Below are 27,882 nucleotides of genomic sequence, written 5' to 3'. Positions count from 1 at the left end.
CTGGCCCTTCAGTTGATCAATATAGATGTCTCGTGTTGATACCGCATGTGATAGATTTTGACATGTTATATTCAGTATGGAATTGAAAGAAATAGTTATACAATATACATGTGTATTACATCCATGTAAGTCATAACTGATTATCAATATGGTTCTTTTTTAGTACACTGTCAAGATATACCCGATACATATATATATTAGAATGTATAAAATAAAATACAGGATTTTCATGACTCAGTCAATTATGTCAGAAATTATATGTCCATGAAATTGCATTGAAAATGTGTTGGATATCAAGGCACCCAAAAGTAGGCCTTTCTTAAGAGCTGATTTTCAGGGACATTCATACAGAACAAATATACTATGTACTAGGTAAGTGTAGAAGATATGTATGTATTGTTTATTTATATACTTTGTATGTAAACAATGATTTAAAATTTTCAAAAACTGGTGAAAAGGCATTTTTTAAACATTGCTAGTGTAAAACAGAAGTCATATATCTTAGCAAAAAATTGCAGTTTACATTTGTATGTCTGAGATAAGGAAATTTACACTGAAAACTACAAAAATACATGTGCTTGTACTCTAACTATGGTTACTGCATATGTAGTACAGTATTAACTAAAGATTTCATACTTGAAATTATGATATTTGTAATATAGTAATACATATATCTAATTTGTTTTCTACTTTTCAGTGTAATTGCTCATAAATAAATCAACATACAGGGATAAATCCAGAGATTTTGAAATGGGGTGGGGGGGGGGGGTTCCAGACATCATTATAAATCATCAGGTAACTAGAAACCATACTTGGAAGAAGCCTTCAAGCAGCATCATTAGCATACTCCCAAGTCAGGGTTTTGAGTCCGAAGGTTGACCGAAGGTGGACTCAAAACCCTTGCTTGGAAGGGTGTATTATTAGCAAGCTTTCCATTTTCTGCATTTAGAAGACTTTTATGATCTTCTTGTTTATGAGGCAATGTTGTTTTAACAATGACAGGTGAAAAGTAACCTGTTCTACTCTTACTTATGTAACAGTTATTGAAACAGAGATGTGCCCATGAAGTACACTGTACATTTTTGTAATGTTTATTATGTTTTATTTAAGATAAATTTGAGTCAATTTAGAGAAAGAAATGTTTATTTTTTCTTGATTAATACAGCTGTTCGTGATATTTTAAGAATAAAACTTTAGTAGAGCACTGAAATATAGTAGATATTTATTATATAGACATTTTTTAAAGGTAGGACAAAAACTATGAACAATGACAGAAATTTTGTTTGCAAAATTTCAATCGACTAGTATTGACCACTGTGGGGATATTGACCGGGTGACTTAAAACCAGCAAAAACCTGAGACGTTTGTGACCGCCCAACATTTATTTATGCCTGATTTACACGAAAGTTTATGTACATGTAACAATATTTCCCAACAAGAGGAGGTTTCTTCCATATCATATGATTAAAATACTTTACATTGTAACATATTGCATATATCAGACGCTGTTATGATTTTTCCTTGATTTCTTTTCAGTGGTTATGACTTGATTTCTTAGCGCTTACATATTTGCAAAACATAAGAGTTACTTGTATTTTTATCTTATACATATTTGTGAAACAATCATGCAGAAGAAATGAAAGGAATGCACATACATTATTGAATGCAGACATGTATAAAACACTCATCTTAAGCACAATAGTGATTCATCATATAAAGTGGTATTCATGGGGTATGGATTCACTAGTAATCTTTTTGTTTTGGAGAGAAAAAGATGAATTTATACTATATTCTATATGATACAATATCTTATTCCCTGTATTCGTCACATCTCTATATCACTGACTTTCCAACTTAATTTGGAACCTTAAATTGCTCAAATCTATGAGCTGCAAAGTTGTTTTTAGCTATAAATTGCTTAGTAGTTTTTACAACAAGAGTTTGTATCCTTGTTTGAATTGAAAAAAAAATATAGAGAAAGGTAATCATTTAAATATGTGCACATTTTCGACTAGGTAAATCCAGGGCCTAATCTAGACAACAATGACAAGGACAAGTTTTAGTAAATTCTGTTTGAACATTAACAATATTGACACATTTGGACAGTTAATTTATTACAAAAAATAATCCACGTTAAAGTGAGCACAAACCAGGAGATGTTTTTAGCTTATTTCTCCCTTTAGATTAGGCCCTTGTTCAACCTCCTCCTGTCTGCGGGATTCATTTCTACTCCATGAATGCATTTCAACCCGAACTTTCAAAGTGTGGATCTATTTTTACTTTGAAAATTCATCTGATATTGATAGTCAGTGAGAATTCATATTTTTGAAGAAATGCTGATTTAAGGGTAAACTGTCAAGGAATTTGAGGACATTAATGTACACAGCCAGGGATACCAAAAGCAATAGTACAAAAGAATATAAAGAATACTTTAATAAGCAGGCATAATAATTATGCTTTGCATTAAAAAAAAAACATGGTTATTCTTTAAAAGGACTTAAAAGTTTTGATCGGTTTCTTTGGCTTACAGTCTGGTTACATGAATATGTTTGATTAATTTGATTAATTTGAGGTCTTCATTGACTCAGTGCCTCAGAACTTTGATTATACTAACCCTTGCATCCTATCTTTATATTACTCAATTGATCATCCTAGATTTTTAGACCATACATCATCGTCCTTCCTGTTTATTTCAAATAAACTTGGCTCAAATATTTATTACTTGGGTTCGTTAGAAAGCTAAGACAATATATAATTGTATTTAAATATACAAAAGCTTGTTTGAAGTACGTTATTTGAAAGAAATTGCCAATTATAGAGGAAATTGAAGAAAAAATGAAATTCCGAAAATTCCCCTTTTCTGAATAACTCAATATTGTCTCATTGAAACTGAAAAAAAAACGCGCCTGAAACGAGAAGATATGTTGAAAATATCGTTAATTAAAGCAATATTACCCAACATGTCTATTGTACACCGTTTATATGCCAAAAATCAACATTTTACTTCATGATGAGGCATTTTTACTAGGAAGTCACGTCAGTGGCTTCGAGCATTGTAAGTATAAGAATGACAAAAAGGCTTCCGGCAGATAACTTCACGGACGGAAATGCTTTCTTCAAATTAATGCGTGATTCTCTTTTAAACATTTCACCGATATCCCAACTGAATGATATTTCAAACATTTTAAGTGTTAATTTTCAGCTAAATATTGTCGAAGTGGTAAATCGAGACGCCAAACTATTTTTTGCGCTTGGCCGCGTAGTAATTTTAAAGAAGATAGTCAAAAGCCAACACAATTTAATTGGAGTTATCTCTCTTTTAGTGGTGTTGGATTTTAACTATGCCCCGTGAATGGTAATATAATCAAAATCATTTTTGTCAAGAAGCGTCACAGTCAACATCATCAGCTACCTTTTTTTCAAGTTTAAGGTCTCAAGAACGTAAATAAATGCAATAATCTTATTTTCACGATATTTGTGTACTTCTTTGTTTTGTTTTGCTGCAGGTTGTAAGGGAAATATGGGTTCAACACTAAAACATTCTCAAACCTTAGTCCATGTCATGACCGGCACTCTAGCGCATTGTTTAAAAGATAAACATCGGGAACCTATCTTGCAGGTTGCACTCCAAGCGACTTCCGAGTGTCAGCACCTTTGGTGCTTTGATATAACAATGGTAAGGGTGGCAATTTTCCACCTAACTTGACTTGAAAAGTTCAAATATTTATTACTTGGGCTCATTTTAAAGAGCTAAAACACTATATTAATGTATCGTATCACACAAAAGCATGTTTAAACTACGGTATTCTGACAAAAAGACAATATCGGGTGATATTCTGAAATTTCCTATTTTTCCGATTTTATAGTAACTGTCATCCCAAAAGGAAAATCTAAGCGCCTGAGTCGATGAAATATGTTGGATACCTCATTATGTTAATTATGATCGCCTAAAATATGAGTTCTACATTGTCAGTATGCTATGAATGAGAAATCTGTTTGATACTGAGACCAGTTTTCTAGGAGTAGGGGTAATATTTTTAATATTTTTGGAAAACCCTTTATTGAAAATTAGTTTTTCGTGATTTATTTATGTCGAAAATTAAATTATCTATCAAATGATACCAAATTTGAGACGTTTTAGTCGAGTAATAACTTGTAGAGTCGAATTTATGTGACTTTTACCGAAAAAAATCGAAAATCCCATTTTTTGAATTTTTTGATAAATTCTGACGACGAAAATTGCCAAAATTGATCAAAAGAACCCCAGAAGCATAATTTGTGATAATAATACACAGAAAATACCAAATAAGCCATTTTTTACTGAAGCATAAATACTATAGGGGTTTCGACGTAGAAAAATATGTAGATTTTAGCGATTTTTCGGTGGGGTAGGGGTACATTTTTTTCATTTTACCGCAAGACAATCAGTATTACCGTAACTTTCTTGATACCATTATAAAACTGAGACATTGGGTTATACGATGATACCTAAATGTGTTTAGTTTGTTTACACAGGCTCTCACAGGAAGGCTTAGACGCTCAAACAATTGAGTCATAAAAATCTTGGTTTTTTGTTTGTGTGTTGGGGTTTAACGCCCGAGCAGCAATATTTCAGCTATATTCAGGCGATGAACATGAAGTGGATGATAAAATGAACATGAAATGGCTTTTTGACTCAGTGGGGTACAAATATAGGATTATACTGAAAACGAATCCGAGAATATCCTTTGACGACTAATTGATTCGGCAATGGGAGGTATAAAGGTACCTAAAAATCACCATGAAGTTGATGAGTGGTGGTGCACGCTGGACCCTTCCAGCCCATGGACTATTATTTTGTCTCTGCGAATTAACACATGGATTTTCGTTATTACCATTTAATGGACTGTTGGAAGTGTCACATGATATGCTAATTACTTAACTTACAAACCTTTTATTGTATTATGACTGTGTTGTGGTCTTTTTGACTCCATTATATTTTTTGGTTGTATATACACCGTGTATATAATTTAAGTAATTCAAGCTAACTAAATGACTAATGTTGCATGTTTGATTTCTTTATTTACATACTAAAATGAATTTGTATACAAACTATTCATAGCGAACACATTAAAACAATACTGATTAATTAACAAAATCGAATATTCAAATACTTAAATCAAATAAAATGAATCATATAAAAATGAATTTGCACCATTAAGTTCAAGTGAAACGGGAACATACATCTTAAGAAATATGACAAATTCTGAATACTAGCAGCTTTTGACTTTGAATGAATATATTTGTTTGTTAACTTCAGATGTTTGACGACTGCATGTTTAAATATATACTATGTTTAAGTTAATTCAACCGTCACACGTACCGTTAGAGTGTTCTACAATAAACTTTCATTAATTGTTAACGATGTCATTGGCATTTCGAGTTTGGTTTCTGAAGACTAAAACAGTTGTCCAATACTAACTGGTTACCGTAACTATATATATATATATTCGTGCAGAAACATGACATGATATTATGATTTGGCTTGCAATGCAACACTCTCAGAAAAAAAACCATTAAGTATAGGAAAGCCGATGGTATCCTCAACATCTAAAAAGTTTTGTCTCAGTGTAATCTGGATGAGACACGATGTGTACAAAATGTACCATTAACAAATTGTAAAATAAAGATCGAGGCATGCTTTTAAATTAAGTTATTTTCCATGTCTGGTCTTTGTCCCTGGATTACATTCTTTTGATTACCGCTATAACCTTGGTTCCCTTGATTACTCTTGCACAAAACTGACTAAAACGCTATGATTGTTGGTGTATGTGATATCGCGGTACTAAAAAAGTCTCAGAGGTGAAATTGACCATTTAGTTGTTGGAAACAAAATGTCTCGCAAAATCCAACCTGATGACTGAAATGGTTTAGCTGGTGAGTCATACATTTTAAGGTGAAAACTATATTGAGACATAGCATAAAAATCTACAACACAAACAATGACCCTACATATTCTGAATCATAGGGCACACTTTGATAGCGTTATCTACATATCTTTATATACATGAGAATAACATTTTATGAATCAAAAGCTGAAACCCTGTACAAACGAGATCCGTATTAAATACACCATTCTCCATCTACTGGTGGTTGATAACATAGAAAAAAAAAGAACATCAACGTTTGATTCGTACGATGTAAAACAATTTTGAGACAATAAACATATTCATCAAAATGACCAGAGACATATTCATATAGAAAGCACTTAAATAAAAACATAATTGTGCAATATTCTTTACCATCAAAGTAAAGAAATTCAAAGTAATAAGTTATAATATTGTATAGCTAAAACATCACAGAGTAGAAAACTGTTGTCACGCCTACTCTATCAAATACTGATTTAAACATTTAATCTTTATAAACACATTACAATTGAAAAAAAAAACAGAAACCGAGGTTTCAACCCTTGCTCCTGGTTCAAATACAATCGAATTAGACTGAGTCGTCCAAGAGTTTTTTTCTTAAGTTATATACACGTATCATGTGAAGTTGTTTGTTGAATACCAATTTCAAAATTCGTTTACTTGATAAACAGAACAGCTACCAACTCTAAAAAGCCACATAACGTTAAGACACATTCACACAATATATAATTTTCTCTTGACATAATTTTGGTCTTTATTTCACATGTATATTTATTTACATTTTTACATGGTTATTTTAACTACACTATCACATTTTATAACTTTGTTCGAGATATTGCACTGTCAGAATGCCTTGGAGGCTATAGAGCACTACATGCTGCATTGTCCATGCAATTTGATTCACACTAACCTAGAATTTGTTTGTTCAATTCTTTTAAACGAAAATTTTCAAGATTTTTCCATTAATGCATCTGTTTCTTTTGGTAGCTCTTGGTTGTTCTCTATCTCAGACTGAATTTCGTTCATCATTGGGCTAGATTCATCAGCTATTTCCTCCGGTACACCAGGGCAGTCTAAGTTACCGTCACCTGGAGGCGGAGGAATGACGTCATCAGACGCCTGTCCCAAAAGTCTCTCGCCTTCTTTGTTTTCAGTCTCATCGTCTGTTGTTTCATCTATAAACTTGATTTCATCTAAAATTAACAAGACAATAAGGAAAGTCGTTAATGTTTATTTGATCTTTGTTAACCCTCAATTAGATTAACGGCTGGACAAACATAAAGTTAACTTAAAGAAATACAAATAATGACCGTTGGGCGATGTGGCTTCATGAAGTAGATGTCATCTGATTTGATAAACCATGTGTTTTTGCCTCGTTTGGTTCATCGTCATCATACCCTGAAGGGTATTGAAATTAACATAAACTTTATCACTGTGGGTAAACCAAATTAAGGTGCAGCTGGTCTTACATTCAACAACCCACGTTAACCCTTAGACAACAATAAACAATTATACCAAACTTTGAGGAAAGCATAGATGTTGCGTGTTTTAGCCATTTATGTCCTTGTGTAAATGGATGTTTATATAATAGCTCATAAGAGGCATTTACTAGTACCATTAGAAACTATGTGAGAGATAGCGTGATTGGAGCTAATCATTATCACGAAGAAAAGTTTAAACCAAGTTTTTTCAATTGACTGCTTTGCACATGTAGAATCTCACGGTCATTTTTGTATACTTTGTCAAAGAAACAAACTCTGAAATGATTATAAGTCCTTAAAATTAATGATAATAGAACAATTACTTCAATTTTGGCTTAATTCTTTGAAGTACTATGATACAACATATCTACAGTCTCCACATTTAGCAAGCAATATTTTGAGAAATGTACAAATTTTATATCCTAACAAGCTAAATATCACAACTTCATAAAATATTAGTAGATATTACACTAGCTATCATTTTCTTTATTCCAGGAACTTAATTTTTACCAAAAGAATGATTATACCGATCCAAATATAGAACACAGAAGCATTTGAATTTCTGGCGAAACATAGCATATAGAGGCCTGGCGTACTACAACAAAATACATACATACATACACCTGGCACACAGAGCTTGCAAACCACAACAATATATATAATAACATCTTATACGAATACTTTACACATCAAAACAACATACAAATAACTTGACACACAACACCACATGCATATATTTGCATTGACACACCACAGCAACATATTCATATACTTGACACGCCTCAATAACATATACATGCACACACACCTGCCGGTGCACCACAAAAATATATACGTAACTTGACCGCTCATCACAGCAACATATATACCTACCACTAGTCGGTGTCTTCTTCGTCTTGTTAGGAACAGCATACACGTTTTCAGCGTGTACTGGCACTATTTCATCCAGTTTAGAGGAACTACAAGTGCCGTTTGGTTCTTTCCCTATCTCATCATAAATACCACTTGATTTGTAAGGTTTGTTATCTACGATGATTGGTATACTGCCATTGTGATGACCGTTCTGGCTTTTCTGGAAAGAAATGAGACATGCGATATGCCTTAGTAATTGTTTACATGATCATCTTTGGTACTCAATCCAAGTCTGCTTTTAGACATGTTGCGTATTATACGATGACCTTATAAGAATTAACCTCTGTTTTCAACATACTTGAATAGTGTGAATCTATAAATGGGCTGTGTACTTTTTGTATCTACCTACATGATACTTATTTGTATATGTAAGTCAAACGTGTACTATTATTTCTATTGTAGGTAAGAAGGAAGAAGATAGATGGGATGTATGCTCTGTCATAAAGCTGTTCATGGGAGAAACAGAAGTCACACAAATTTTATTACGCAACTCTGCAGTAATTATAGGTATTGTATTCTAACCATATTAACACTTGTTTCAAATGTCAGAGAGCCATACATTTCCCATCACACGATCTCATCATAAATTGTATGTTTTAATTTTACTAAGAGCAAGGTTTTATTGTATCAAATTCGATTGTAAGTGGTCTACTTGTAGTTGGGATTTCAATTTGCATTAAAAAAAACACACCGTAAAACCAGGTTGATCGATACCAAATATGAAGAACTCTCGTTGGTTATTTGGCTCTATAACCATGTACGAGCGTACATTCCTTAGTTTGTATAGAAAACTTATTTTGGTGCACTCACTCTGATGATCATTCATACCATATGCTAATTATACATGTATTCCCATCAAGACACTCGTTCTTAATTTTAATTGCTATTCAAATTGCTTTTCGAAAAAAGAGTTTTTTTTCCAATAAAATACAGAAATCTAAGCTAGAACAAATACGTGTGCTTTAATAAAAGAAATTTGCCAACTGGTTATTAGTTGGTAAAATAGTAAATTTAGCATGATAATGAACCACCGTGAGCGCCTGTATTTCACGATCCCTAAAGAGTTTTCTTTCACCACTCCCTTCGTTATTACAGTATCATCTAAAACTCTGAATAGTATAGAATAGCACTACGTATATATATAAGTGGGTGAATTTTATCACCTACAGCACTATTGAGAGTAGTTCAAGATTAGGTTTAGTTACACGCTGACTACCGTGGGGTTTCCGGTACTTAGCTATTAGTCACCTTGAATGAAACAAGGACTATTAGGTCACACTAGGTTCCAAAACACATATAATGTCTGGTGAATTACATTAATTTGTCGGCATAGCCTGGTTGCCAAAGAAAATCTTAACATAAGTTGAATGGATTACATCACAACCAGTAATAAATTACTTTTAAAATACAGCAACTTGTGTTTAAACAGGACATAAGGTGTTTCCTGCACCTTGTAGGTAAATATTGAATGTCGAATGCAACTATATACCAAAAATAGATCTTATGAAGATTTTGAACACATGCCCATTCTAAACGTAGAATTGGCTTAGAGATGCAATGTCCTATGCTAACACACAGTAAAAAAGAGACAAACACGAGCTGGAACGTGTGCGCTTCATAATTAAGGTCAATGGTGAAATACGGATCCTGAGAATGACCTGATTTTTTAAGCTAGAGATTTATTATGGAAGTATTTTAAGACAATGCAAGGAGATAAATACATGATGTGACCAAATAAGGGAAAACCTGATAGCAACAATTCAATACGCAAAACAAAATAAATAAATTAATTAATAAATAAACCCAACGATAAAGAGCAATAAACACGTACAATAAAATTTATCACGTGTCTTGGTCTTTCCAAATTTAAAAATTACTAATTCAACATACAAATAAACCATCTGTATAGGTCAGAGTCTGATCCATCAGTTGGCAAATACTTTATAAATTGCTGCGACATTTACATAAATGTAATTATATATAGATATCTAGACAGAAAAAAATGACATCGGGTCACCGCCGTCCAAACAGAATAACCCCGTGTAGAAGTTATCCATATTAAAAAAACAACTCCTATAAAAACGTTTGATCATTCAAGTTCCCTAAGTAGTTCTTAATTTTTTTTCCCAAAACCGATTTTTTAACATCCGAATGCTCAAGAATATAATACCTAGTTAAAGAATTGCATTACTTCAGAATTGCAGATATTTCGAACTAAAAGGTCAGCAGATTTTTTTTCGTGTCAGCTTTTCACCGTAAATTCACTGTTTATGTGACATCTGAGTAAAGCTCATTTTATTTTTTGTCTAATTGTGTGTCCGTTCCAGTTGTTACCATATAGAGATATTTAATTCATGAATGTAATATTTGATAAACCCCGTCACAATTTTGATTTTTCTTCAGATTAAAAACAGCAGTTGTTCTGATGTCTCTTCCAGAGTTCATCATTTTTCATCATATCAGGGGCGGATCCATACATTTTGAAAAGGAGGGGCGCCAGCCGAGGTTCCTCAGAAAAAAGAGGTCTGCTAGGACATTATTTGCAATTTTTTGTCAATTTTACACATGAAAATGACAAATTTTCCTATAAAAAGGGAGTGTCAACCCCCGCACCCCTCTGGATCCGCCAATGCATATCGACAGAACTTACCATATGTTTCATTGTGCGTCGTCGTCGTCGGCAGTATTTTGCGGCAATAAACCCAATCACGAAAAAGACGAGAGCAGCAATGATGGCAACTGCTATCACAATACCAATTGAAACTTTATCACTGTCGTCTGACTGCAAGTATAAAACAACATTTTAATTCAAGATTTTTGTTCATTTCACTTTTCATTGCTTTTAAGGTTCTGTTAAACCGTTAAATTTCTTTCAAAACAAAATTCTCTTTTATTTGCGAACACATTTGTTTCAAATTTATCATTTGATACTTTAATATAGAGAACTGTACACATCCAGATATTAACCAATGACTTACAGTTTTTTTTTCTATATAAAACAACCGAACGTTTCGAGAATAAAGGGGGCTACTCATTCTCAGGCCTCCGCCTATGCTAAGGAACATTCACAGTAGCGTGCGTATTATACTAGGTTTGCGGACCAGGTCTATAAAAAAAATTCCTATCGAATACAATTTTGGTGTCCGTCCCATTTTCCATGACCATTTGAACCATACGTATAACTTAAAAGGTTGAAATTCCACTCATTAAATGGGTACATTATGGATAATGTGTAAAACTGCCATTAAATCATTCAATCCATAAATATTTAATAATATATATTTGACGTACATAAATATTGAATTATTTTCATAAAATTAAAGTGTGTTACAGGTATTAGCTCTTGATTTTTACGACATCATTATTTTTATATAGTTTTTCTCCATTTGGCAAAACCTGAATTAATTTGCATTTCAATACAATTTGTAATAATAGAAAAAGCAATGAGTAAATTTTCTTTATTGAACCTACGTAACATAAAAAAGTGAATTATGAAAAAAACGGAACTAACTTACCATAGCGGATTTTCTCTGAGCAACAGCGGACTCTAAAGGTGTCTTGGTACTGGCTGAAAATCCATTATATTTTCATTAAGATGAAATATTGCTTTAAAACAACAGTTAAAAGAAATGTTGAATTATCACAAAAAGTGTACTATTGATAAAGTGATATCATGTAGCTATAACAAAGATATACCATCAGGAGTATTGGGATCTGTCAGTTATTAATCTAATGATAAATTGATTTTACATACATACAGCAAAAGAATTGTTCAGATATGAGAAAAATGTGAATAAAATTTCTTGACGGGATAGTTGACGATAGCGGGCTATATTAATTTTTCTACGTCGAACTTTGAAGTACGTGAATACTGGAACATGTTTTGCATTAGCAATCACACATTTATTTTTCGTGATTAAATGCACAGAAAGTCAGCCCTATATCTCAAGGGTAAGCACACAATAACATTACGTTTGATTAAAGCATTTTAGCTATGCTTTGAAACAGACAATCCTGATTCGTTATAGTGAGTGACATGGATTTCTAACATCAATAGTTACCTTTCAACGTAGTTTTCTCCAATGGCTGGACTATAACATTTATTTCATCATGCACCTGTGGTTGTCCATCATCCTTTATACCAGTACCTATACCTATATCAAGCTTTCTAGCTGTTGTTGTCACCAACTTTTCAGTTGTTGTTGTTCTTGTTGTTGTTGGCCTGGTTGTTTTCACAGTTGATGTGCTGGTTGTTATTTTTGTTGTAGTAATAGGTTTTGTAGTTGGCGCCGATGTTGTGGGTTTCTGTGAACGTGGTGGTTCGGATACAGGCAAAAATATATCTTTCTCATCGGTTAAATTGTGTAAAAGAGATTTAGTAGTTGTTGAAGGTTCTATTGTGCTGTTATTAGTAAGAACTATTTCATTAACGGAAGGAATGTCCAATATCGTTTTACCACTTCCGTCGTCTAGTTCCTCCTCGCTTATTATACTAATGTTAACTTTCGGTAATATCGTGTTAACGTCTTCTATACCAGATCCATTTTCTTCTAAAGAATCAATTTTAACTCCTTCACCTATATTTAGTTTCGAATGCTCATTATTTTTACATGAAGTCCTGAAGACATCGGAATCTGATACTATGTCACATGATGTGCACGTTGTATCTGACGTAAGAGAACATGAAACAGTGACGTAAGTTCCAGATGGACAGAGTTTACATTTATCACATTCTCTAGCATAGTTATCGTCCATGGCCATAAAATGACCGGAAGTACATGGTGCACATATAGTATCATGGTTTGTGTCACATGATTGTTTAACATAAAATCCAACTTTGCATTTTCTACAATTGCTTGTGGGATCTATGGCGTATACTCTGTGTACCTGGACAGGGAAGAAAAAAAACATTAAATCATTATACGATCTAGATTGCCTATTCATGATTTTCTGTATGGTGTTTCGTGGGGTTTTGTCTGCTGTAATGACAAATGCCTATCTTACAGTATTTCAACAAAATCATATCCTATATTTAACTAGTATGTCTTTTTTGTTTAAAACATATATGCCTATGACACATCTAGGAGCAAATAAGACGTTTAACATCACCCAAAAAAGATCAAAAAATCAAATAAAAAAGAAATTATTCTATGACAGGCAATGACATCATTCTTGTATAAGGATACATAAAAATGTATGATTAACATTATATATAGTTGTAATATACAATGATTAACATATTATTTATCGATAGAAAGACGATAAATTTTTGTAATTTCGTTTGTAAAGTAGTTGTTTTGGAATAAGGAAATAACGGCTAAATACAAATAATTTAATTTGGGTCCTTATTTTTGAGAAGAACTTATATTGACTTGTTTGATTATTGGATGCGAGTACTTCAGAAGAATTTAAAATAAACCAAATATTAATACATATAAATGGTATAGAACGATGTTGAGCACACGTTGGTTTTTCCCAGAACTTTGAAACATCTTATCATACTAAAGACGAACAATATAGAGGTTAAGATTCTAGAGGAAATCAGAGCTTTAAAGATCAACAAGGTTCTCCATAATATAATTAATACACTTTTTATTATATCTCATGTTTCGGTGAATCTTTTGATAAGGAAAACACGATCTACATCTTACATGATAGTTTCGTATTGTTAATAATTCTTTTGATGCATAATATTAGTCAAGATAGACTTGACTGTCTCTCTTTTATTCACCACTGTACGAGCATATACAGCAAAGATTGTATAGATATACTCTACCGGGGTTTTCCATGCCATAATATTGTGATTTAAATGGTTACTAGATTAAGAAATAGTTTAAGCTTTTTGAACTTCTCTGACCCAGTTTGTCCCTGTTTAAAGTATTAAGTAAATTAACAACGCTTACATACGGAATAATTCTTAACTAATTATCCTACAGTTCAGTCTTGATCTGTGTAAAGGACAGCTGTGAAAATCTGGGGAAAAAACGGCAATGAAACTTTTTTGTGAACGGTTCGTTAAAAGTAGAGTGCAACACTGTTTAGAAGTGGACAAATGGTCAGTCTGTTCTTTAAGATTAAACAAGAGGTTAAGTCTGAATCGTCATCTGCATCAACATCAAAGAAAGCTTACAATCTTCGTGTGTGATATTTATAAACTGATGAGTGACCATATACAGCCCAATAATTAGTTCTTTGGACAGGGTAGGTTATAAATAGTCTTATTTTTATAACATTTCTAAGATCCTGAAATCAAGTTTGAAATCAATTAGAAGCAGCCTTATGTCAATTCTAACAAACGCAAGCCTATTGATTGCATACGAAGTGACAATTAAACTGCAACCAGTTGGTCTGTTTGTGTTGGTTTTTAATGCTGCACAAAAAAAAACATATCATATCAATAACATAAATTACTTCGTTTTTATTTTCAAGTATTTCCTGTTCGTTGAATTTGAAATTACCAAATGATTGATGAAAATAAGAGAAAATTGGACCTGTTAAACACAACAGTTTATAGGCCAATATTAGTAATATAAATAACTAAATTTTTTTGCATTATTGCAAAAAGATAAAAAAAAATCGCATATCTGAATTACAGTTCGTTTCCTTAAATGCGATTATATTTAATTTTATATAGCATTATTTTTCACGTTTTAATCTGTTTTTTTTTATAATAAACCTAGATGAGGTGCACCCATTCTATATCAAGCGATACTTGATTCAACCAGACACTATGACAGGATAAACTGACATTTACATGGTCCCATAAATAAAACACTTTAATGCTGAAATATGCTCCCAGAGAGGCTCGATCTCGGGAATAATTTCCTGTCTGTGTTTCTGTTTGCTTCATTTACTGAAAAGTACAAACCTCAATGGCAAGGATATTTTCATGACTATAAGGACTAATTACATATAGCGCCTTTAATGAGTTGTAGCCAAAGTTTGTTATTCTTGGTTCAGACTTCAAAACAAGTTTATCTATCCAATCTATTAAAGATATCTAACAATGAAATGCAGGCTTTTGTATACATTTTTTTTTAAAATGGGTCAATCAAATAATTTTTGTGACCTCTACATTATAGACGGTTTGTTTATTTTCAATGCGAGGTTGTCCTTAAAACCAGACGAAACATTGTGCAAGAATTGATTTTTGGAATGATTTATAATATAAAGGGTATACCATAATGGCTTTTAATCACAAACTTGTGACGCAAGAAACCATAACAAACAAAACTGCTACCAAAAAGTTACAAAAGCATAGTAATTAGCTTTTTTAATAATTCTAATAGAATTGTGCCATACAAAGAACGACAAACTTTAACACGATTGTTTTTGATACCAATTATTAATTATGAGGTTCAGTGACACATTTAGTGGGATGAACTCGTAAAAGCATAATATTTCAAAACAACCAAATGAGTTCAAGTTTTCGAAACCTGTATGAAACATAGTCCGAGTAATAATTATACACTTTTCCTGCGTTCTATTATTAAAATGGTAAGTAATACTACATTTGACGTGGAAGTTAAAAATTTAAAAAAAAACATTGTAAGTTTGGAATACGACTGACTATCTATACATAAGAGATGTATTAAACATTAACCCTCGCGTTGTACAGAATAAAGAATACTTGCTATTTTGACAATTATTCTTCAAAAGGTCAAAAGGTTTAAAAGCTTGAAAGTGCCTCAATGTGGAATCCGTTATTTAAGACACTAACAAATAAAATTGATGATTTACTTTCCCAAGAGCCAGAACATGTTCTCACACTGTCTTCCGTAGCAATAAAACATACCGGGGGATAATAAATACATGCAGAATATATGACATCGGTATGGCAGAACAAATTAAGGTGCACTCGATTAGTGTACATACTAGTAATAAACGAGGCTCCCACTTGTTCCTCGTACTAACCAATGTCAATGATCCATGTAACAAGACAACTTGATTTGCTACATAAAATGTTTCTTAAGTGTTACATAATTCTATTAACTACAAAATCGGGGTTATCTTTGTTGTTTATTTTACTGATAACATCAAGACAAGTTCCTTATAAAAGTAGCAATAAATTTATCATACAACAATGCTTTGTTGATACCAACTGAATTCAATCTTAGTCAGACTTTCAGAAAACTCATTTGAAACCTGCTGAGAGTCTCGACATTGATGTCGACTTGCGAACAGGACAAAGCTGTTTTGCACATAGCGTATCTACTCAACCAGTACGCCATTCCAAACTCTGCTAACTGACAGTCCAACTTGTGTGTGATTTAGCCAGTTGGTTCCCACTACGTATCTGAGATTCAACCCCTAGCGCGCAATCCTTATTATATATTAACTTGTACAGAGTCTTTCTAGTTCTAGTTGTCCTGATTTACCCGAGTATCAAGGAAATAAAGTGCATTTTATACCATACATAACACGTGTCTACTTAATCATTTTTTCTTTGCATATATCTAGTTAGAGCAGAACAGCTGTTACTAAAGATTGACCAGTCAGATTTGCTGCCATTAAAGAATTTCAATGAGTTTCTCATATACCTTAAATGATCTAGCGCTCTCCCTCTCTCTCTCTCTGATAACATTTTGATTGTTTTTATTTTTGTTGTTAATAAAGCATTGATCATCCATCATGCCAAAGTCGCTGGTCTTTCACCTTTCATCCAGTATCACGGCCATTTTGATTCATGCGGTTCCGGTCTTTCTGATTTTTAACCTGACGTCAATGAATATTTCATTCGTTCGATTTCGGTGTATTGATCAATGTAAAAACGCCATTTAAAAAAATCATATTTTTATCATCTCCATACATAATCTTGCCTGCATCAACACTGAGAAGTATATAAAGTCTAAATGAACGGAGCATGCGAAATGTATTTTATGACCTGCAGACTTTGGTCAAACTGATATTCATCCATTGTATATTATAATATAATAATTGATACAGAAGATTCTTTATTTTGTTTTTCTAAAGGAAGTGGAGTGTCAAAAACGTTCATAACACAAACGCATCAAAACTATGAGAAAGGCTCGTGATCTAATTTGAAATAATTGAAATCTTCTTGCACTGAATTAGGCTTAATTTTAAAGTGTTTATAGCAAACTAAGCATGACGAATAGAAGAACTGTTGAGTCAAGACTTGTAATATAAGCTGTACTGCTGACATCAATACCACTGATTTTATCAGTGTGCATTTCTGGAAGCCCACTTTTGACATCATCATCATAATTAATGTCTTTTGTTATAAACTATACCAGTCCTAAATACTAATGCCAATAGAACAGGTTCGGAATTACTTGAAAGCTTGGAGAATAAATAAAGTTTTGATAAAATGTCTAAGAAACAGCCAAGAAACTAGAAAGGTTAAAGTGTAAAGAAACAGAGAAAGGCCAATTTTGGTCCAAATTAAAGGCATTCGAATGGCGACAAAACCGCCCCACCAAAGGCCCATGGCTAGAATGCACATCTTGTGTGTACAGTACGTTGTAGGTTTCCTTAATTTGGGGAAGACGAACTATGGTCGTCAAATAGCAAAATAGGGAATGCACCGGGTATGAAGGTTTATTAGGTATATGACATTGGTAAAAGGAAATTTTAATTGTTCTGTGGTAAAACCAACCTCTCACAGCCCTTCATAACAACCGCATGGCTGAATTTATTCCGTATCATAAATATTTTTGATACTTTCACCAAAATACAACCACTAAACTCGTCAGTCAAAATTTTGCCTTCTAAAAATAAATTGTTCCTTATAGTCAGTTACATAAAGGTGACATTTACTGTCAATGGAAACACTGAGTACAATTATGTCTACCTTGTATAACATTAACCTATTTTGATGAATATGTTTCTATCCCCTGGCGTATTCTGAACATGCTGGAAACCACAGTGGAATTAATTTTACAAGGCCTTCAGTGTTTGATTTTTAATTTTTGTTAAGCACGGACAACTTGGTGTATCATGAAATGCGCGAGTCGGTGTTCAGCAGAAACATGGGATTCGAAACGGTCATACAATTATTTATACAATGTAGGCAATAAAAATCGAATACAACATTTCAACTATAAAATTCAAACGATTCTGTTTTACACATTAACTAAGATTTTGAAACCAGAGAAATGGCTTTGTAAATGAAATGAGAAAGTTTCGTTAGTAATTGAAACATTATTTTAAATGCGCCCTCATTTTTGATTTGTCGACACAATTTTTCTCATTGTTGCGTGCACAGCATTTTTTAAGCAGTAGCCGGTAACTCAAATCATTTCAAATTTCATAGCATATCATTAGCGGATACGGGGGATTCCATGGGTCAGAACCCCTTGTGCAAGAAAATATTGTTAATTTCGTGCAAAATTGAGCAACCAATCTCTAGATCCGTTCCTGGCATATGAACCAACAGACCAAACATCAGCGTTGACAAAGGCGTAAATACGAGTAATTGAGTGGGTAAAGTAGATAAAGTAGAGAAAAATCTGAAGGTCCTGATTGAAAAAAATAGCTTTCTAATCATGAAATATGTCAATACACATTAAAAGTTAAACATTGACTCCTAGAGCTGGTTGTTAATTGCCTTTCAATGAATTATCAGTTGTCGTGATACAGAAAACAAACCAGTGATAGCATTTCTCAAATTTTATTTCATCGATTTCAGTGCCATAAAATGCTTTTATTTCTGGAATTCCATAGATAGACTTTCAAAAATAGAAAATCCTAATTTGCTGCGTAACTGCATAATGTAAAGGCACTTAAGACTAATTTGTAGGAGCTAGTGCTGTGATAGAGTTTGAATTGTAAATGTTAGTCTACTCTACCAGGTAGGCGCTTTATTTCAGGTGGGAAGAAACAGAAGTAGCATTCCGAAACGCACAAAACTGTTTTGCGATTTCCTATGTTGAAAAAAGGAGATTGACTATGGCGTAAATAACGCAAGTCAGCTCTAAGTAGTTGCTGGTTGAACTATGTACAAGCTCCAAATGAATTAATGTTTAAGAAACTAGTCCGTCTCGTCTATGTATTTTTAAGTCAAATTTCTAAAATTACACTTCAACAATTTTTGAAGACACATACGAACTAAAGTGTGTTCGCGACAATAAACCTGTTGATCGAGATTCTAAAAGTGCATATAAACAAGACAAATGTGAAATAGATACCTATGCGTGTTGTTTTTCAAAGAAATATTTCGAAGTACACGGGGAACTGTAATGGAGACCCATCTTTGTGGATGTACCGAGACGGTAAATTATCAATTAAAAAAGGCAGTACGATAATTATCTGACATGCATAGATGGTAATGGTAGATATAGTGGTAAGTGGACTCGAATGATTTAAACTCTCATGCAATTCTATAGAAAACATGAAAGACTATAGATGGATATTTTTATTATTTCCCGAGCTTCCATGATTGTGAGAATTGTATTTGCGCGAGAAACACACATACACACACAAAACCCACCATATAGGGCTCTCGTGCTGACGATCGGATCTTCAGTTGGTTACCGGTGACATAGCCTTGCAAATTACCCAGTGATAACCTTATAACCGCTCGAGACGTTGGGTATAGACATCGGGTGTATAAATTATATTTTCTTTGAGAAAAAAGTCAATTGATTTCTCATTTGTCTTGTTAAAAACCCGGTTAAAACATGGGCTAGTTCAAATGACAAAACACTCCTACAGAATATTACAGGTGGTCTAATTCTTTGTGATATTTCATGAATGAAATCGGGTTATTGTAAAATATGAGTTAACTCGAGCTTTTAAACATTCGATAATTGTAAAAGAAGTACTGCTCGGCTTACAGAGATATAATAGTTCTGTTGAGTCTAAACATTAAGTTTGTAGGTGTGTAATAATTCTTCATATATATAGACTGTGTTCTACTCATGTTTGGTTTGTATCTTTGTATTCAGTACAACAATAACTCTTTACTATAAAATGAACACGGCATGTCAAGATTTGTGATCACGGTTCCTTGTCTACAAGAATTGATCGCACCTTCAGAATCCCCGAAGTCCCCGTTCTTAGTCTTTAAATTGACCCAATGTCTGTTTTCATTGCAATTGAGCGTGTATTAAAGTAAGTCACTCCTACTAACAACTATTGTATTCATAAGAGCTCAACAAATAGTGCGAATTGAACATCTCCAAGGACTTATTTAACAAAACAAGAGTATGTTTAACCTTATCCTACAGATAATGTGTTTATGTGTAAGCCGAAGGGTAAACCTCAGATGTCAATTTATACGTCCCTTAATCTAGAGATCGAACAAGATATAACCATTAAAATGAATTTCGAAATGTTGACCACAGATTAGTATTCATAAGAAATTCCAGTGACGTGACCTCTTAGGCTTTGGTATGTGAGAACTGAACTTTGTTACAAAAAGAAAAATTGAATTTACAGGTGTTATATTTTTATCATCAAGAGAAATAATCTTTGGTGAAATACACGTATTGAGGAAGTTTCATATAGTTGTATTCAGATTGATGGTCTCCGCAGTTATACTTCGAGCTTATCCCATGGACAGTCTTCCAACATGTTTTTTAAAAGGGAGCAAGTACTTGCACGGTGCTTTGGCCGTTCCGTGATATTGCAACACAGTATATAATAAGTGAAGGTAGTGAATCATCCAAAATACATGTACATGTATTTAGTAAATTTGTCACGTTTTTCGTTGACAATGGGGTTGTATATAACGTGATCACTTAAGGGTGCAGTTTGATAGATTATAACGATAAGTTCCATAGATTGATTATGTTTATAATAACACGACTGCATTTATTTAAATCAATGATTTAAAAAGATATTTTTGTATGAAATTTAAACACCATGTTTACTATGGTGCTTTAACATACATAAGAATGAATTGACAAAATTTCTTATGAAAACCCAAAGTAATTATGTTTAAAAACTAGACTTTTTAAGAATACTAATCTAGTTTGGCTATCATAGATAAAATTATGCTCCAAAAGGCAAATCTATTCATTTTCCGGTATATATATATATATTTCCTTAAAAAGTAACCGGAAATGAATAAGGAATCCCGGAATTGGTTTTGCTAACCAATGGCATGGCGACCTTCCAATGACCCCAAATATCAGCCGGATATCGGACGATTGTATGCACACACCCACACTAATAACTAGTGGAAATCTAAATGGAATTCGTATTAGATCTTTAATAATGGTTCAATTACACATTGTTGGTGAAAGTAACGGACTATGTGTAGGCCTTAGTTCACCACAAAATGTCATTTCTCTGAACTCATAAAATAAGTTTTCATAATATAAAGAAAACTGACTCGATTCGGAAAGACCAAAACAGAATCAAGATCCATTAAATCATTACTCTGGCTATTTGTGAATAACTTAGTTGAAATGTAAGACGTCATAAGTGCTATTGAATGTTTTCAGGCTTTCTTGCGTTATTCAAGGCTGAAGTTAAGAAACAGTCAGTCATTAAATGGCGTTTTGACGTAAATCAACTTACTCCTGTTTTACACAGAATGAAATTGTTAACGAAATAATATTGTTTTGTTCCCACCTTTGCGACAGAAAAAACATCAAATTGAAAATGTTGAGTACAATTTATGCAATTACGTATGTGAAATGATAATATCGTAAATGTATGGGGAACAATTTTCTCATTGTTGACACAAATGATATTGTATATAACCTGTCTATGGTTGTCCCACATGGATTAATGAAACCTAAATCAAGATGGTGGTTACCGATTTTTACTGATCGTGACTTTTACTTTATTTTATGCACTAAAGTGAATAGGACATCACGATATCTGTCCATATGGCTAGTATACTGTAAAGTTTTGTTTTATTTGTCATATAGTAGATCATTTTACTGTTTAGACCACGTGACTGTAGAGTCCGACATAAAACATAACTGGTATCATGAACACTGGTAATTCATCATACTAGTAACATAAATATGGGTACATCAAGTGTATTACCAGTATCATGAACACTGCTAATAAATATCATCAGTATCATCAACAACGGAAGTACATTTCACCAGTATTATGAACACTGGTAGTATAACACACCAGTATCGTGAATACTGGTAGTAAATCTCACCAATATCATGAACACTGGCACTATATTTCACCAGTGTCGTGAGTGAATACTGGTAGTAAATCTCACCACTAGAGTGAACACCGGTTGTAAACCCCACCAGTATCATGGACACTTGTATATCTCACAAGTATAATTAAAACTGGTATTGTAATGGTATATTTCACCCGTATGATGAACAGTGGTATTCTGGATGCTATTTCACCAGTACCATTAACACTGTTAGTAAATCTCACTAATATCATGAACACTGGCAATATATCTCACCAGTATCATTAACACTGTCAGTAAATCCCACTAGTATCATGAATACTGGTAATATATCTCACCAGTATCATTAATACTGTTAGTAAATCTCACCATTATCATGAACACTGGCAATATATTTCACCAGTGCCGTGCGTGTATACTGGTAGTTAATCTCTCCAGTAGCGTGAACATTGGTTGGATATCTCACCAGTATCATGAACACTGGTAGTGTAGTGGTATTTTTCACCAGTATCATGAACAGTGGTATTCTAGTTGTTTATTTTATTAACACTGTTAGCAAATCTCACTAGTATCATGAACACTGGCAATATATCTCACCAGCTTGATTAACTCTGGTAGTAAATCCTACCAGGATCATAAAAAACTGGCAGTATATCTCACCAATTTTATGAACTCGGGTAGTAAATCTTCCCAATATCATGAACTCACCAGTATCATAAATACTGGTAAGATATCTCACCCACCTGTTTTATGAACTCTGGCAGTTAATCTCACCAGTATCCTAATCACTGGAAGTATATCTCCCCAGTATATACATATTTCTTTCCGCTGCATCGTCTACGTTAAAGATTCAATAAAGCCGCCCTTGAGGGGAACATATCTTTGTATTTGGAAAATTATTTAGGTAATGTTTGATATTTAATATTGCAACATTTATCCGATATAGATATAAAAACACGTTGTTTTAGACACTGTGACAGTTTAGACACTAAAACGGAGTTTTGCATGTTTAACATATATTGTCATTCTATCTACATGTCACATCCTGTTTCGTGATGGGCATGCATGATACATTTTCACTATACGTACTACAATATACTGCAAACCTTATTAAAATTCAAAAGAATTAGAAGGCAATATATGAAGTAATCGTAGTAGTCCGTGTTGACTTGTATACAAAACCTTGCTCCAACCTACGGTGTAGTTAGAACCCAGGCGCGGATCCAAGGACTGGCGTACCAGGCGTACGCCCCCCTTTAAATCGGTAAGAAAAAAAATATTCACCACAAGTTTCACCCCATAATATTTTTTGCCTTGCTTTGCACGGCATTTAATTTGATTTACGCCCCCTCCCTAAACTCAAGTCCTGGATCTGCCCCTGGAACCCTATGAGTCAACATAACCTTGCTACGAAGTACGGTATAGTTTGACATGTATAAGTCACCTAGTACCGATGTAGCGTATATTTTGAACCCTAGAAGTCAAATAAAAAAGGTCTCCGAAGTACGGTATCGTTTGACTCCTATAAGTTAACGAAACCTGGTTCCGAGGTTCTAAACCGAACCTCGGTTTAAGGTGACAGGAAAAGACACTGGTTATCTTAAGTTGTTATCAATAAATTGGCCTTCTGTTTTAACATAAAAAAAGTTCTTGTTAGTTTAAATTAGAGTTGAAAAATGAGTTCATCAATATGTAGGACGTCCTGTCATTGACATTCTGAGTTTCCTGTTCATGGATTTTCGACTGAGAACTAATAAAAAGTAAACAATGAAGAAACAATATTTTTTAATATCTCTTCTCTGGGCCATATTTCTTTTCATATCAATCCACCCATTTCCCGTTCTTCGTTCAGACATTTTCCGCAAATAATTCACGAACAGCAAACTGTCTTGTCTTTTTTTCCCTAGTTCATGCAGTTTGTTAATCTCTTGTCTCGGTCTCTGGTCGTTTCCGGATTTGAAATTCCCAGAAACTGTTTCATTTTCAGCCCTTAATGGTATCCTCATTTGTCTTCAATGATCTTCGTTTGACAATGAAACCGACTTTTAGCCAAAAAATGTTAGTCATATATTCAACATTTTAGATGCGTTAAAATGTTGAGTTAATATTTCAGTTGCTGTACAACAAAAACATCTTTTTATTTAACTATCCGTACATAGCTTTAAAGAATAAAATAAGTGTCAAATCAATAGCTACTGCAATTTCTTATAACTTAAACACTGTTAAATTGAGCAACCTCTTACTTTGTCTGAAAGCAAGAAACTTCATAACATTTAAAGGGTTTTTGAATGTTTCAATAGATGATTTGTCAACACATGCACAACATCAAAGGTACTGACTAAACTAGAAATGCATGGTTTGTTTGTATAATTTATCAAATAACTACATCAAATTAAATAGGTGTATCGTACATATTGTCTTCGTTGGCACAACAAAACTGACCATTAAAGAAATAGAAGGGCATTGTAGAAGGTATCAAGACTTAATCAATCAATAAAAAAAATCATTCTATTTTTATCGTCAATATCACAATACTTACCGAAAAAATCACTACCATCAGACATAAAGCGTTTGTCACCATTTTATCTCCCATGTTAGTTATACAGGTGGTACACAGTGAGAAAGGCACGAATATCCTCAATAATCAATATCTTAAAAATAATAGAGTGCAAATAAAATCTGACAATGAAAAATCTGCGTTAAACGTCGGTCTGTAGAATGATGTACCTTGGTGAAATCAATAACCACCGGTAACTTTCTCCTGTCAATCAAACACAAACGGACAAGTGTAAAACAATTCAACTTGATTAATGCGTCCTGAAGCACAACCCATCAACCACGTAACTTCCAACTTATTAAGTTAATTTGAATAAAACATATTAACGTCGTTTTCATGTGAATGAAGTATATTAATTTGTATTTCTGTAATGTATTTCCTTGATATGTCAAGAAACTGTTAAAATGTACTCAGTTGTAAATCCGTCTTTTCGAAACGTACACTAAACTTTTTCTCAGTTAATTTTCTAATACACATAAAACTTTTTTTTACAGAAAGTTGTAATCGATTTGACGGTAACAATTTACACCCAATTATTTTGAAATTACAGTTAATGAACAGAACATAAACTCCGGACAGAACGTTGTCAACCTACTTTAACTATTAGTTTAACTTCACAACAATTGAAGCAAATCATTACACGTATTTTGACGCATTTGAGTGGAATTTAAAGCTCTATTGTTTCCTTTAAGACCAATGACCGTGTCATTCAGTTATTGAGAAAAAGAAACACCACATTATTTCTTTATTTAAGTCATGAATATGCATTGACAGGATGTGTAGATTTTCATTGATCAGTTTCGAAAGTGAAAGTTCAAATTTCTTATGAAATGATGTAATACGGGTATTTACATTAAATTTACCCCGATCTCCTGTTCTGGCTAGTTCTAGTCGGAAGCAACCAATAAACTGGAATATTCAGGTACAAGTATTTTATATCAAATCTGTTTAAACGGTAGTTCGTATATACTTTATACTGGGAGCCAATCCAATTACGCCTCTATTCTCTTGGAGGGCAGTGTAGTAGATATGAAACACTGTAATTCGGCTGCAGTCTTCAAAATAAATGAACTACTGTGCAACAAATAAAACCTGCTTAAGTAACGATGTATGTATGGTCAAACAGGCTTTTTTTTATGCCGATTTGGAGTGTAGCGTGATATGTCTAAGACAGTGCCCTCGTAACTGTCGAGAAAGGTGTTGTTTGATAACTCGAGCGACCCTTTTATGGTCGGAATCATAAGGTCACATTGAGAAAGACATAAGTTTTAGGTGAGAGTTAAACTGTCAATTAATCAAAATGACCCCTTGATCTGCTAACCCTGACAAAAGGAAATGGACATAAAGGAGCTATTTTTTTGTTCTTTTATGTGATATTATTTCTTTTTAACATAGATTAGTATACATATGATTATACCGTGATTGGAACATAGGGTAATAAGATGCAAACGTTGGGAAATGTAACAGTTATTAGAAACGTGGTATTAGTTAACGATAAGCAGAAACTTGGTATTGGTCAACGGTTAACAAATATTTGACAGGAACAGGCAAAGTTAACAGTTGACAGAAATTTAACATTTGGCAAAACTATCAGTTGGCAAAAACTTGATATTGGTCAATGTTTTCTGCTGATAGACACTTGACAAACATCAAAGGTCATTGTAAGTTTCATTAGCCTCTTTCCATTTATCAAACTTCATTATAAAATATATATGAAAGACACACATATATATATATGTATGTTATGTAGGGTAGAGGATCAAATCTTCCCTTATCAATTTGATCCGATGCATGTAGCAGTGTAGCGAATAGAGTCGTCACATTCTGAGACGTTTGTATACTATAGATTTGTTGTGACATGTATTGTTAATTTGATCCTCTATCCTACATCACAACACCTAGATGAGCTGTACCTTACTACTATACATCTTGTACTTTGTTGCAACCCTAGATTTATCCTACGAGGAAAAATGACCCGGCAAGCGAAAGCTATATTTTATTATAAAGCCTAGCTGGCCGAGTGGTCTAGGGCGATGGATTTTGTGCAGACGGTGTTGCCATAGATGTTACAGCGGTACGAGTTCGAATCCCGAGGAGGAAACGACCAAAAATTTGCTTCACAAATTTGTCAGTTCTAACATCATTGGGAATTTTCAGAACCTAATATGCTTACATTATCAGAACCTTATATGCTTACATTATCTTCCTATATTTATATGTACATGTATATATATTATCTGCCCATTGGAATTAATTTTAGCTCAAAAACAGATCTAATGGACAATAAAATCAAATAATTAGCATTGTCATGTCATTTAGCATTGCTTTACTGACAGTAACAAGCTCGAAAATGTTTCATCGCCGTACAATTTTGTTAATTTTGACAAATGACTTCTATTCATGTGATAATTATCAACAAAGAATATAATAATATCTGTTTTACAATAAGAGATTTATAACAAAAACAACATAATTTATGTAATTACTCCCACAGATTGATATAAGCAAATATTTGGAGTTTTTTTAAATAATATTTGTTTTTGCTTTCAGATATGAAGTCGGTTATCATACAGTCGTACTATAGTACATTGGTCATTGTTTTCGGTGGTGAAAAAATAATATAACTAAAATTGAAATACGCATTGAACTTGATATTACATGATCGTGACAGATTATGACGAAGAATCCGGTACGCCACTGCCACTATTGACGATGGTATTACACACTGTATCATCCTTAACATACACCAACTGGAACCAAGCTGTGTGTGTGTCTGTCTGTTAACATACATCGTGTTCTGCGTGAACTTTTATCATATGAAGTTTACTGAAACCGTTCTATTTTTTAAAAACAGTCAAATTATGTATACAAGTGATGGCACTCAGAAATGTCACTGATTTTTATAACGCTATTGTATTGTTTCGCAAAATTATTAAAATCGTTCATTTT

At 33.2% G+C, this 27,882-nt stretch overlaps 1 protein-coding gene and 1 long non-coding RNA gene across 3 annotated transcripts; one reads left to right on the top strand and one right to left on the bottom strand.

The window, feature by feature from the left end:
- The first annotated feature begins 34 nt into the window (after nucleotides 1-34).
- Nucleotides 35-27,882, top strand: LOC148609254 (uncharacterized). Of its 2 annotated transcripts, XR_015914426.1 has the most exons (3): nucleotides 35-125; nucleotides 8,702-8,806; nucleotides 27,484-27,882. It is a non-coding gene; the product is annotated as an uncharacterized LOC148609254 (long non-coding RNA). The 2 variants fall into 2 exon arrangements; XR_015914427.1 differs by lacking the exons at nucleotides 35-125; nucleotides 8,702-8,806 and adding an exon at nucleotides 25,774-25,855.
- LOC148609255 (uncharacterized) lies at nucleotides 5,042-25,694 on the bottom strand. Its single transcript, XM_088540387.1, has 6 exons — nucleotides 24,916-25,694; nucleotides 12,361-13,186; nucleotides 11,815-11,867; nucleotides 10,950-11,081; nucleotides 8,261-8,459; nucleotides 5,042-7,099 (listed from the first exon to the last, which is right to left on the bottom strand). Exons 1-6 carry the CDS (start codon nucleotides 24,967-24,969, stop codon nucleotides 6,855-6,857), a joined length of 1,509 nt encoding a protein of 502 aa, XP_088396513.1. The 5' UTR covers nucleotides 24,970-25,694; the 3' UTR covers nucleotides 5,042-6,854.

This window comes from Perna viridis, chromosome 8 (assembly GCF_037379345.1).
Source record: "Perna viridis isolate PV_CMFRI_1.1 ecotype Kerala chromosome 8, ASM3737934v1, whole genome shotgun sequence".
Taxonomy (NCBI): domain Eukaryota; kingdom Metazoa; phylum Mollusca; class Bivalvia; order Mytilida; family Mytilidae; genus Perna; species Perna viridis.
The sequence above is the reverse complement of the archived record's forward strand: the minus strand, read 5'-3'. Positions and strand labels throughout refer to the sequence as shown.